Source organism: Thamnophis elegans, chromosome Z (genome assembly GCF_009769535.1).
Source record: "Thamnophis elegans isolate rThaEle1 chromosome Z, rThaEle1.pri, whole genome shotgun sequence".
In the NCBI taxonomy this organism is placed as follows: domain Eukaryota; kingdom Metazoa; phylum Chordata; class Lepidosauria; order Squamata; family Colubridae; genus Thamnophis; species Thamnophis elegans.
The window spans coordinates 29,564,904-29,579,048 of record NC_045558.1 but is presented as its reverse complement, the minus strand read 5'-3'; the positions used below and the strand labels follow the sequence as shown (position 1 = coordinate 29,579,048).

Below are 14,145 nucleotides of genomic sequence, written 5' to 3'. Positions count from 1 at the left end.
GATTTTATTGGAACTAGTATTAGTATTAGTATTTATTAAACTTGAATGCTGCCCTATTCCCAGGGGGACTCAGGGCGGCGAACAAACATATGGGGAAGGGGCAATACAAAAATGAACAAGACAAACAGAATATAAAGACAGATTAAAAATACAACAAACGCAGCAATTCAAGTGGGGCCGGGAACTCAACAGCCCCAGGCCTGCTGGAACAGCCAGATCTTGACGGCTGTGCGGAAAGCCTGAAGTGGTGAGGGTCCGAATCTCCACGGGGAGATCGTTCCAGAGGGCCAGAGCAGCCACAGAAAAGGCCCTCCCCGGGTGGTCGACAGTCGACACTGGCTAGCTGATGGTATACGGAGGAGGCCTAATCTGTGGGATCTAATTGGTCGTAGGGAGGTAATTGGCAGGAGGCGGTCTCTCAAGTACCCAGGTCCGATACCATGTAGGGCTTTAAAAGTAATGACTAGCACCTTGAAACGCATCCGGAGTCCAATAGGCAGCCAGTGCAGCTCGCAGAGGATAGGTGTAACGTGGGTGTACCGAGGTACACCCACAATCACTCGCGTGGCTGCATTCTGGACAAGCTGAAGTCTCTGAATGCTCTTCAAGGGTTGCCCCATGTAGAGCGCATTACAGTAGTCCAGTCTTGAGGTCACAAGGGCTTGAGTGACTGTCCTGAGAGCTTCCCGGTTCAGGTAGGGCCGCAATTGGTGCACCAGGTGAACCTGGGCAAATGTCCCCCTGGTCACAGCCGACAAATGGTGTTCTAGAGTCAGCTGTGGGTCCAGGAGGACTCCCAAATTGCGAACCCTGTCTGAGGGGCGTATAATTTCACCCCCCAGCCTGAGAGGTGGAAAACAAGGCCAATCTTTGGGAGGGAAAAACACAAGCCACTCGGTCTTGTCGGGATTGAGTGCAAGCTTGTTCACACCCATCCAGACCCTAACAGCCTCCAGGCACTGACACATCACGTCAACTGCTTCACTGAGTTGGCACAGGGCGGACAGATACAACTGTGTATCGTCCGCATATTGATGGTATTTTATCCCATGGCGCCGAATGATCTCGCCCAGTGGCTTCATGTAGATGTTAAACAGGAGGGGGGACAGGACCAAACCCTGTGGCACCCCGTACTTAAGGGGCCTAAGGGTTGACCTCTGCCCTCCAACCAACACCGACTGTGACCTGTCCGAGAGGTAGGAGGAGAACCACCAAAGAACGGTGCCTCCCACTCCCACCTCCCGCAACCGCCGCAGAAGGATACCATGGTCGATGGTATCGAAGGCTGCTAAGAGGTCAAGGAGCACTAGGACGGAGGCATGACCCCCATCCCTGGCTCTCCAGAGATCATCAATCAGTGCGACCAAAGCAGTTTCCGTGCTGTAGCCAGGCCTGAATCCAGACTGAAAGGAATCCAGATAATCGGTTTCATCCAAGGACCGCCGGAGCTGAGAGGCCACCACTTTCTCAACAACCTTCCCGACGAAAGGGAGGTTGGAGACTGGACGGTAGTTACTCAAAATGGCTGGATCCAAGGACGACTTCTTCAGGTGGGGGTCTCACCACCACCACCTTTAGGAGGGGCTGGAAGGATCCCTCCCGAAGAGAGGTGGCAACTATCGTCTGGATCCAGCTACGTGTCACCTCCCTGCTGTTCGCAACCAGCCAGGAGGGGCACGGGTCCAGCACACAAGTGGAGGCACTCACCGCTCCGATGGCCTTGTCCACTTCCCCAACTACTCCATTGACTGTTGAGGAATTGCAAGTGACTGACCTCAAGGCTAGAAATCCACATTTCAGGTAAACTCCACCCAAGATCCTAGAAATATGCAATTGAATTTTGTCTCTCCATTCCCTTCCAGCCAAGCTGTTTGCCTCCAGTACAGCTGAGACAATAATAACTTCTTTCCATATTATATTTCCCATTATTATTGCAGGCTATGAGATAGTGGGAACTATAGTCCAGCAGTTCTCAAGGACATAATATTGATGAAGTATTGAGCCGAACCTTTTTAATATGCCTAGAGGAGTGACTGAATCCAGGAGAGATCCAAACTTGGAAACTAAAATAGTTCTGAGTCATTATTGTCATTTATGAAACATTAGAAACTGTGGTGGAGTTGTGATTAAAGCTGTAAATGGTTAGTCAACCAATACCCACACCCACATATTGTGTGTTGTTTGTGGGTCCTTCCACAGCTCCTTCCCATCTTTCTGCAGGCGCAAATAACCAAAAGAAAGAGGCTTATATTTCCCTGATTTTTTTAAAAAAGGGTCCTTCAATTTGAAATGCAATCTGTCTGCAGGCTTGCCTGCTTTGAAAAGTGAGAGCAGAGAGGGTGGGACAGTAGAGATTTTTATAATTTCCCCAGGGTATCCTAAATGGACAAATCAGAAGCACATGTTCAATTATTTGTTTATGGAAAACATCAAGTGAACTGGTAGCTCAAAAGAAATGGTAACAAAAATTCCACACGTTAATATTCCCAGCACTAAAACACTATCAGAAGCATGGATGGGGTTTTTTTTACACCTTTAAAGGCAAATTGTTTAGTTTTGTTGTTGTTGTCTCACAATAATTATCTTGGAAGGCAGCTGACTAATCATGATGCCTTTTACTTTATATGTGGGGATAGGGTTAAAATATGTTCTAAGCCAGGGGTGTCAAACTGTCGGCCATAGGCCAGATGCATCATGTGCTGGCCACCCCCAACTCCGTTTTAGCGAAGAGGAAAAAGTTGTGATACGTCACATGATGATGTGACGCCACAAGTTTGACACCCCTGCTCTAATCCCTGCCATCAAGGGACAGATGGAAAATGTCACTTAAAAGTGACACAAGTCTACCTAACTCACAAGAAAAATACCCACTCAAGCATTTGTGGTTTAGGGTGTGATGAGAACCAACTAAATTGTGGAACAAATAGTAAGGGAGAAGTTCTTGTTTTTCTTCAAGCTTCTTTTGCTGCAGGATGTGTTTCTTAGAAGAATTGAACATTCAGCAATAATTACAGCTGAGCTAAATGGGACTGACTTTCAGGTATGAATGCAGAGGATGTGTCTGCTCCAGGAGTGGGTTCCTGCCAGTTGTAACCTCTTCTATAGAAGAGGTTCCACAAATCATTTCACATATTTTATTTCATTTTCATTTTCTTTTTTATACAATCACTTATATACTGTGCAATTAAAAAAAGGCAATAAACACAACTTGTCTTCTATTCCATCATGAAAAACCAGTATAACACTTCAATCCTCCATACACCCTTTCTTCTCCCCCTCCAACTTTCCTTTCTCCCCTCCAACATTCCCCTCTTCTACTTCCCCTCCCCCTCAAGCATTCCTTTCTCCCCTTCCCTCCATCTCACCCTCCTTACATTCCCCTCTCACCCCTCTTAACTCCTCCCTCTTCTTTCCCTCTACTCCTCACTTCGGTGTATTTCTACTATTCATTAATCTATTCAATTTGTATTTTACACTAAAATTAAAAGAAAAGAGAGGAAAAAAAGGGAAAAGAAAAGGAAAAGAAAAAAAAAGAAAAAAGAGCAACAGTATACAAGTGCATTCTTATTGTTTTAAAAATTGAGACTATCTCTCCACCCTCCCCCCCTCCCCCCCGTGAACCCCCCTCCCTAGCCCCCTTCCGACTTCCCAGATCCCATTCCCGGCATGATTCTTTATCAAGCACAGTCTGGAGTATATTAAAACCAAATAGATTAAGAATTAAAGGATTAAAAATAAGGGAAAAAAGAAATAAATAAATAAATAAAAAAGAACCAAAAAAAAGGAAAAAAGGGAAAAATCAATAAACTCTCTACATTAAGCTCAGCTTCCCATCATTATTAAAACTTAAGCAATGTGCATCATTCCTAAACTCAATTAATTTATTACTTGCAGGATTTAAAACTATGTTAAAACCAAGTGAGTTAATCAAATAAAATTCTACTGTAGCCAGGACCTTATCTCTTTATCTAGGTATATGTCCATTTCCAAACCTTTAATTTGTCCCTTTTACCTCCTTCTCTATAAAGCAATTTAGACACCTCAAATATTTCTCACGGTTTCCATTCTAACTCCTCTCATCCTGCCTCTACCCGTGTCCATATATATATTTTATATCATCCGTACTCCTTTCATATTTGCTCCGCCTTCCTTCAAACTCCCTGAATATATCCTTCCAAGCATTATATTCAAATAGCAATAACAATTTCTATAAAAATCACCTTACTTTCTGGCTTCGAATAAGCTCTAATTAAACCTTCACTACCCTCCCGTCTGCGCCACCCTTCCCAACTCCATTCAACCTAAGCCGCAATCCAGAAACATCACAATCTCCGCCCTCGTCACCCTAGAGAATAAATCATAAGCAATTTATATAAAAGTTCAAAGTTATCCATCAAGTCATTTTTAAGTCCCGTACAGTATATTTTCCGAGGGGATCATCATTAAGCAAATATTTTGGAAGCAAAACTAAATCCTTGTTCTCTGCTCTTCTGCCCTTCCGGAGGGGGAAAACGATACCTCCCGCCTTATAGTTGTGTGTTTAATTGTTTCTCTTCTGCTTCTCCTTGTCTTTCTCCATGTCCGGGTGATTCAGGAAGTCCCGCCTTCAGGATCTTGTAGTAGAAATCTCGGGCTTCCCAAACAGAGTTAAGGCGATGTTTCTGGTTATCGAATGTAACCATAATACCAAATGGCACCTCCCATCTGTACTCTATTTGATTATTTCTGAGTTCTTTGCTTAGGAAAGCATAGTCTCTTCTGGATCTTAACATTTGAGATGGTATTTCTTTAAAGACGATCAAATCCTGTCCATCAATTCGCAGCCTGTTATTGTAAAACTTTTGTAGTATCGCGTTTCTGGATTCTTTTGTAGCAAAGTATATAATTATATCTCTCGGAAGCTGTCTCTGTTTTGCTGTCCACGAATTATGGCGGTAAATTTTTTGAATCTGCCAATCAAAGTTGAGTCCCGGACTTCCCACCAAACGACTGAAAGCCTCCGAAAAGGTCTGTTTCAAATTCTCCTGTTCCTTTTCACGCAATCCCCTAACTCTTATTGCAAACGCAGTCTTTTTATAATTTGTCATAACAAGTTGTCTCTCTGACTTTTCAATTTCTTGTTGCAACTTTTCAATTTTAAATGTCAGATTAAAATTAGTTTCTTCCAAAAGTTTCAGTTTATCTTCCATTCCTGCAATATAATCTGTCATTACAGTTATAACCTCGATCATATTCTCCTTTGTGTTGTTTTCTCACCTTTTCAGTCTTCTGTTCTGGGTTTTCATGGAGGTCTACTAGCCAGGTTCAAACTTGCTTCAATTTTTCAAGCTGAGCCAAGATCAATTAAGTCATCGGTTATAATTCCTACTGAAATATTATCTCCCATTGGGAAGAAGTGTACACAGTCAGCTGTGATTTTTCTGAATTGTGAATAATTGTGGAGATGAACAGGCTTGGTAGATGGTTTGGTATATTAAAGAAATACCAACTGATTGTAAATGGTTTAATTTGATCTAGGTTATTCATCATACCCAGTTGTCCATCCTGAAGAGTTCCCCCTCTCCAAAAAAAAATTGAAATGGTACACTGCATTGCTGTTTTATTACCTTAGGGCAGCCTTCTTCAGTCTGAAGACCTCCATTTATGTTCAGATTACAAATCTGATCATTCCTACAGCCTGAGGGCAGAAGTTCCCAGTGCACTACCTAACTTATTTGATACATACAACTCTCTGAATTCAGGAGAGTTTGCTTTTCAGACTGCAGCAATTTCTCATCTTGGAAAACATATTAAGATTTAACAAACTACTTTGATCAGCAGAAATCCTGAGCTTATCTTTTAATTACAAATGCAAATGGAGTTGCAAACACAGCTGCAGCCATTTCATTATTAGCCTGACCTAGACACCATAAAGTAGTAGTCAGTCTTAGCTTGATTCTACTCCAACTTTTGCTCTAGCTTTCTGTATACAGTAATAGTGTTTCTCAAACTTGGCAACTGTAAGTTGGGTGGACTTCAAGTTCCAGAATTCCGCATCCAGCTTCTTGGGCATTGTGGGAGTCTTCATCATAAAGTTGCCAATTTTGGGAAATACTGTTGTATCTTTTATGATAATAAAAGGACTCCAAAAAGACAAAATGACTGCATGATGAAAGCTCCACCCCTGATTCAACCAAGATATGTGAAAAGGGGGACAGGTCACAATTGAGACTTTGGAGCCAACATCTTGACTTTCCCCCCACTTGTTTACACACACCCTCTATTACTATTGTCTCAGTTACAGTGGCCTCTGGGGAAGCATTGCCATTATTTCTGGTGGAGGTGGGGGAGGGTGGTGGTGACAGGGAGAAAATGCCCCCCCACCCATGTAATAATTAGCTCTTCAAAGAAATCCCAGGAGCTCCATCTTCAGGTCCAATCTCTCAAGCAACAGCCCTTGCCTAGCAGAATGGAAAGCCCTTTTGTGCCTGTCTTTTCAGCTAGCTGAAAAATAAACAAATCGGAAATATCAAAGAGGGAGCCATCCGGAAAGGGATGCATGAAGAGGCCGGCATTTGGAAAATAATATGTTGAGGAAATGCCAGCTATTAAATACAGAAGGAAATGTGCTTTCCAAGCCTCTTACACATCGTTGTAAAGCTCCAATGTGGCTAGGAAGAAATTGAAGTCCGAAAATGTAAGATATTTATAATGTAGGGACAGAGTTCTTTTTTTTCTGAGGATGTCTGTTGTTTTCTTTATCCCTTTGTGGAAAAAAGCAAACTGTTTAATTGGTGAAAGGATTGCTCACTTCTTATGCTCTATCACTGTCCTGACCAAATCTTTCTGCCTGTCAATGGCACCACAACCATCTCCTTTTTTCCAACCAATCCTACCTTTATTTACTGCTTGCACCTGTTTCCAGGGTCCAAGGAATCAACAGAGATTTGTAGTACCTGGTTGCTTCCTATTAGTTTTCAGATAGTTCCTACTATTTCCATTGTTCTTATTCATTTTAGAATCTCCCACTGCATCACCACATTATTCTTCCAAGTGCTCTCCTGGAATTCTTGCAGGCTTGCAGCAGTTATGGAGCATGGATATCTACTAGGGAGGGGCAAAAGATGCTATGTGCATCACAACCTTATTGTAAATGTTACAAATTAAAGTTTATGTCATTTTTATACTGATGTCATGATGCATGTCAGTGTGGTTCATGCTAAGCATTTAGAAGGGGGAGCGAACTTCAGAGGTGGCATTCAGCAGGTTCTGACCCGTTCTGGAAGTAGCAGAAATTTTGAATAGTTCAGAGAACTGGTAAATACCACCTCTGACTGGCCCCGCCCCCATCTATTCTCTGCCTCTCGAGTCCCAGCTGATTGGGAGGGAATGGGGATTTGGCAGTAATCTTCCCCTGGAGTGGGGAGGGAATGGAGATTTTACAGTATCCTTCTCCTGCCACCAAGTCTTCTCCACTGAACAATATCAGTTATACTTAAATAAATTTTGTTGACTAAGCAATAATTTGCAAGATAAGAGAATATTTTTTATTCTTTTGGGACTATATCATCTGTGTGCATTTGTGCAATCAGAAATAAATTTTGTAAAGAATGCTGTTATTTTGAAGGAAAGCATTTAAAAAATGCTTAACAAGCCATTTATCCTGTTTACTTAATAAGATTTTTTCTACAAATAATCTGTGAATTGGATGTGCATAATGGGGTGGGGGGAGGCAGTGAACAGACAACATTGATGAGTATAATGTAGAAAATGAATGGAAATCTCAGCACCTAAAAATGAAAAGCTTTGATGATCAGCTACTTTTTGGAGGGGTTTCTGCCTGCTAAAGAAGCTACCCCTTTCATTCCTCTTATTTTCTTTTGTTTTGATGTACTTGACAATAATGTAAGGAGTTCGTATTTGTTGTGTTCTTAGAGAAAAAGCTACTGAAGTTGCCATCAGGGTTGGTGACTGATTGCTTTCCAAGTGTCACTCAATTTCATTTCCCAACAACCCTGCCAGGGTGCCCAATAGTGAAAGATTCGAGGCATCATAATTCAAGAGCTGGAGGATTGGAAGTACCCCATTGTTAACATGCAACTTAAACTGCTTATGATCCAAAAACAACGGTGGGTATTTAAATAGTTTTACAAGAAATTCATTTTTGATCCTTCATTTTATTCAACTAAATATTATTTATATACACAGGTGTGTGGTGTTTGGTCTGTATGTGTGTTTCAAAGCCAAACTCACTGGCTAGGCAATATAACACAGTGTTTTGTATGTGTGTATGTGTAAATATAGTGATGAGATAGAAATATGTGTTTTTAAGTCAATCTTGGCAACTGCCTGGACAAGTCCCTGGCATTTTCTTGGCAAGATTTCAGAAGGGTTTGCTGTCCTAGATTTGAGATATGTAATTGATCCAAGATCACCCAGTTGCCTTTATGCCTAGGGATTAACTGGAACTCATCTCCCAGGCATACACACACACACACACGTGCAATATTTGATTTTGAAAAACCTGTGAGCTAATTTGATGCATGCAATGTTGCTTTTATTGTAAGTCAAAGCCCCCTCAATATTATTTAGGGGCCTAATTCACATGGTAGTTATTTCTCTCCAGAAGACTTTGACTTCATCCACTTGAGGTCATTCAACTTATATATCTAATCTCCCATATTCTTCATTATTTCATAACTAGTCTGAAATCATTTCTATACTTTAGTATGGTAGGCTGTTCTCTTACATATTTCTAAATTGTTTTTTTAAACTATAAGCAGATATGTGCATTTGTGTGCACAGGGACATTTGACAAAATAAGTAATAATGTCAAATTTTGCTGGACACTTGTAAAGTGCCACCATAGAAAGCTCTATACCAAAAAACTTGAAGTATCCCCTTTAGCAGCCTCTAGGTGAAATGGGACGTGCCGTCGTGTAAAAATTTAATAGATTATCTGGTGGTTTTCATATAAGAGAACAGGCTGATATCTTATTCATTTCTGAAAACTGCTTGCTTCTGTTTTGTGTGTGCATATGGGCCAAGTAAGAGCAATCAAAATTGGCAATAAGCATCTCTGACTTAATTACATTTGGTATGCTCATTTATATTTTAAAAATGAATGCCACAAAATGCCTTCTGTTTGTTACATATCGTAGTTTTGAAAAGTCTTTTTGGCAATTATTCAAGTTCTTAACAAGTATGGGTGCTCTGAAATTGATTGCCTAATTTGAAGAGTGACAGTGATGAAAAAAGAGAAGTGCATTTCTGTATACTGAGATGTTTACTTCAGTGAACCAAATCATTGGAAATCGCCATGTGCACTTAATGCAAAATCAGTGCATGATTTCTCAATAAGTTTTAAGAATGAATAGAGCCAGCATGTACTTTAAATATATTAATTGTAATACAGTAGGCCCATACTGTGTTAAGAATTCTAGCATATTTGTCTGTAAAGGACCAATGAATTATAGCACAATTTAGGAAGAACACTAAATTACAAGTTTCAACAAACTGAGGATGTTACCTCCATTAGTGACTTCTTCACAACCAGGAATTGAGTCTCTTCCCATAAAGCTACTACTGTAGATAATCACCTTATGAGAGGAACAAACTTAACTTCTTCCTACAGGCTTCTGGTTAGCCATTCTGTTACATAGAATCTTAAGCTACTATAGAAAAGTCTATGATTTGATGCAGCTGAACTCTTTGATGCAGAAGAAAAATGTAAATCTTTTCTTCAAACAGACTAACATTGTTTTATGACTAACATTGTGTTACTAAATGCTGTTCTAGGAGATAAAAAGGTAAAAATGTTCACTATATAATCATTTTACTATATTCTGCATTTCATTATTTAACCTCATTTTGTAAACCAATAGTTGGAGAGCAGAATTATGTAAATTATAGCATGTTTATGCTATATATATATTTAGACTAGTGTATTGAGCAAAGTAACTTAGCTAGCAAAAGATGCCAGGTCAGACTATGTTTAGACCAGGATATCACTAGTTAAGGGGAATAATCACAGAAAATTGGGCGCATTCATTTCTCTCAAGGATATGTTTTACTCATTTCATGAATCCCCTAATTTGTTTCTTTCCTAAGCATACACAAATGTTGCACAATACTAATAGCCTAATTGGCATTCACAGTAACCCAAACTATAGGGCTGAATGAAGCACATAGCATGTGTTTCATTTTGCCAAGACCAATATTATTTCTGTATTATTTAAAAGAAATATATGAAACCATTATTATATACAATACAGTGAATTTTGGCAATATGGCTAAGATTCATGGTTAAGCTTCCTTGATTTATAAAAATAAAACAAAGAATGCAAGCTTACTAAAAAATTGCACAAGAAACTAACATTTAATCCAGTAAAATAAAAAAATAAATGCTACATAGATCCGGTAGTAATATGGTGATGATGCTGAATTGTACCAGCCTAACATTTTGGGTTCATGTTTTTTTCAGGATCTGATGACTTTCAGGATTTGATGGCTTTAAAGGTAAGGTGATATAGAACAAGTACATTTAATACTTACTTTGTAAAAAAAAACAATAGCAAAAATATACTGAGAGAAAGGAAGTTAAATTTGTCTGGAGGGTGAGGCTATACCTACCTCATGGCCTACAGTTATCTGCAGAGTCCATAGCACAATTCTTAGAGGTTTTGGTGACATTTCTGTAAAGGAGTGGTGCACACAGTCTATGCACTGATTATGTTTTCTTTTTCAGTATGTTGAAGTACTACTGGTAAAATATATTGATGTCAAATAACCACACACCTCAAAAGCAATTAAGCCATAGAACAATGTAATCAAATCTTGGAGCAGTTTCATAATGCTCATTAGTAGTCACTACAACTCATTTATCAAGGTAGCTTTTTGCAAGTCAAAGTATAAGATGGTGTCCTGTGGAGGGAGATAAGGAGTCAATTGATAGTAAGGCCAGAAAATTTATTTTTATATTTTTCTGATGGGAGTTTAGTTTTTTGGTTCCTAGAATAATACTGAATATTTCCTTCCTCTTCCTCCTTTTCCCTTGTAATCTTTCCAACTATCAGGCATTTATTAACATACTAAGTTTTTATAAGATGGAATGTAATTGTCAGAAGGAAACAGAAGAGCTGAGATTATGATTGAGAGTGGAAAATTTAATTCTCCATCCACACAGGATTCTTAAAATATGAGGTCAGTGATAAATCCCTTAAACAGGATTCTTCTGATGTGATCCAACTCACATGGCTTTCTGTCATTAGAATCTCCCTGAGGCACTGTATTTTCTCAGAAGTAACAGAATATGTTGCTATTTGGGATGCTCTTCATTGCTTGAGTTTGTGTGTATGTGTGTGTGTATGTGTGTGTGTACACAGTGTATATATGTGTGTATATATATTAATATTATTTATATGCAGCCCCTGAAGAGCTAAGTTCTGTTTCTTAAATACTGAACCTTCTTTAAACTTCTCAAATACTGAGCCTTTTAACCTTTATATATCATGAAAACTTAGGCCTGAGAAAAGACAAACGGAAAATAATGTTGCCTTCACAAAACAAGTCTTACTTGCATTTGACAATGAAAATTGAGTTCTATTTTTCTGTTATATGATGCTATGTTGTTTAATGGAGAGGTTATCAAAGTGTGTTGAAAGGGGGGGACGACTATCCTGCCTTATAAATGCTGAGAAAAGGTGTGTATTAATACATTTTAAAGCAATATTTGGTACTGTGCTTATCTTTTTTCCACTTCTACTTCACAACAGTTTTCCAACCTTTACAAATAGTTTGTTTCCTAAATACCAGTTCTCTTAAAAGCCACTCCTAGAAGTGATAAATGAAACAGTACAACAAAAGCTTGGTTCTTAAAAGGTCAAACATTCATTAGTTTACTGCAAGTACCAGAAGACAGACAATAGTGGTGAGATAATCAAGAAAGTGGAAGTACAAGAATAATAGGTAATTTCTGCTTAGACTGAACCACAAGCCTTAGCAAAAAGAATAACAATCGTACAACTCTGGTGCTTACTGGATAATGTTGTAATTCTCCTTCAAAGAAGAATTTGATGGTACAAGCTGTTTAGCAAATTTCAGGTGCATTCAGAAAGAGACCTGGCCTCCCTGTACTTGGGACTTTAAAAGGTAGTGAGAAACACAGTTCTCTTAAAATAGGCATATGACAGTCTTTGTTCTTAGCATGAGTTCCAGAAGTCAACTGTAGATCAAAGGTGGAAAGGGTATGTCTTCCTGTTGTCATAATTGATTGCTAACATAACAGAAGGTTAAATATTTCCCACACCAGTCTTGGCCAAACTATATTTGCTTGCCACTCAAAACAAAGATAAGAAAAAGAGGGGTTGCTTCCTCTCTTTCTTATAGAGATGAAAAATTTATAGAACTGGGTGATAATTTTCTACCCTTTCCAAAAGTGCTTCAGAATATCCAGGGGAGTAATATCTGAAAGAGAAATAAAGGTTATTTTATTAAAAATTTATCATGTTAAATACTAAAGCTGCAATTCAGCGAAAAAGTAAGCATACTTAAAATCAGTAGAATTGTGTGTAATTCAGATTGCATTTAGGAAATAAAAATTAGGCTAGAAGGCTAGAATGCTTGTTCCATAAAAGGTGATTTCCCTCCAAATCCACAGTAGAAAAATGTGCATGCTCCATGTGTATTTGGTATCAGATTAGATTAGAAGTAAAGCAAATATCAAAATATTTGTTCAACCTCTGCCCATTTTGTATAGTAGGCTTGGTGGTTGCAATTTAACAATTTAACAGCAGTACTTTGGAATAGGAATCACAGGAAAGGAGCTTTGCATTCTTAACATCTAACTGTATTTTAAACTGGACAGCACCAAAATCCTATTTCTATCCAAATTCTGTTTTTCCTGTTGTAATTTAACAAGAAAAAATGATTCAATTTAGGAAACCCAAATGGGAATATCTTATAACCTATAGTCTATGATTCTTAACAACCTCACTCATTTTTAAGATGTACTTTGTCATTTAATTAGAAATAAACATCCAGAAAGAAATCTTTGACCTTTGCTGTAAAACTCAGGTTTCTGCATATTTGGTGGGGAGATTTTCCTTACTTTATTATAAGATTGCAAAATAAAACACTATTTTATTTTGCAAAGAATATTTCTTTAGCACTGACTGAACTCTTTCAAAATTTTATTGGAATGATTAACTGCTGTCTGTCTATAACGTCTTAGATAGGCAATCAAAGAATAAAGGTCCCATCTTTCCTCGGATCTCAGTACAAAGGCCAGATTTAAAAGCAGCTTCCAGCTTTTAGGACAAAAAAAAAGAAAATGTCAGCAGACAGTAAAAAGTAAGGGAGTAACTAGTTCTTTTATCTTTCAAATCAGAAATGGTGCTTAAATCAAATAAATAAAATGTGCAAACCAGGCAGTAAATCCTTTTGGTGGGGAAGGGAGTAGTTAAACCCAATACTAATGTGTAGATAAATAAAGTCATTACTAAATGAAACTAAAATCAATTGGAAATATTAAACTAATAAAATAATCAGATCTACATCTGCTGATGTGGAATATGTACAGTTTACTATGACAGTGAGTGCTACAATGTTCTTTGGCACTATGAAAATTAGAGGACTTGAATAATTCTATTATATTAGAAACCTGACAATATCTGTTGCTTAAATAATTAGGATTACTTCTGATTAAAATCCATGAATTCAAATTGTAGATTTTTTTGAAAAAAGAAAAGCACCTGATGTATGTCAAGATAAATTCAGTAATATGAAGCATACTGATACTCAGTCTAATATAGTCTTTCCCATCTTAGTCCTTCCAAATACATTAAAATTACCACACTTATGTTGATTGGAAATTTCTGGGGTTGTAATATTAATGAATCTACACTTCTTGCTCTCAAGTTTAGGTAACAAAATCTCTAACCATTGTATGTGTTTTCAAGGAGTAGCAACCAAGGAGCTTTTATGAGACATGCATTAAAAAAATATTACAATTGAAATTAGAATGAATGATAGCATCACTTTATGAAAAATGAAGCTGACCAGTAGAGGGAGTACATATGTATGGCATAGAATTAGCAGTGTCTAACACACAACTATATTTTTTTAACTCAGTTACTATACAGAGCCCATTTACAAGCAATTAATTTC

General features: G+C 38.3%; 1 protein-coding gene across 4 annotated transcripts in view; it reads right to left on the bottom strand.

Annotated features, from left to right (window-relative positions):
- Positions 1 to 11,845: 11,845 nt before the first annotated feature.
- Positions 11,846 to 14,145, bottom strand: part of SPAG6 (sperm associated antigen 6) — a 48,641-nt gene continuing 46,341 nt past the window's right edge. For all 4 annotated transcript variants that reach the window (XM_032236689.1, XM_032236687.1, XM_032236686.1 and 1 more), the window contains one exon: positions 11,846 to 12,444. In XM_032236689.1, the coding sequence (XP_032092580.1) occupies positions 12,378 to 12,444 (67 nt within the window). In that variant the 3' untranslated portion in view covers positions 11,846 to 12,377. The remainder of the gene's footprint in view (positions 12,445 to 14,145) is intronic.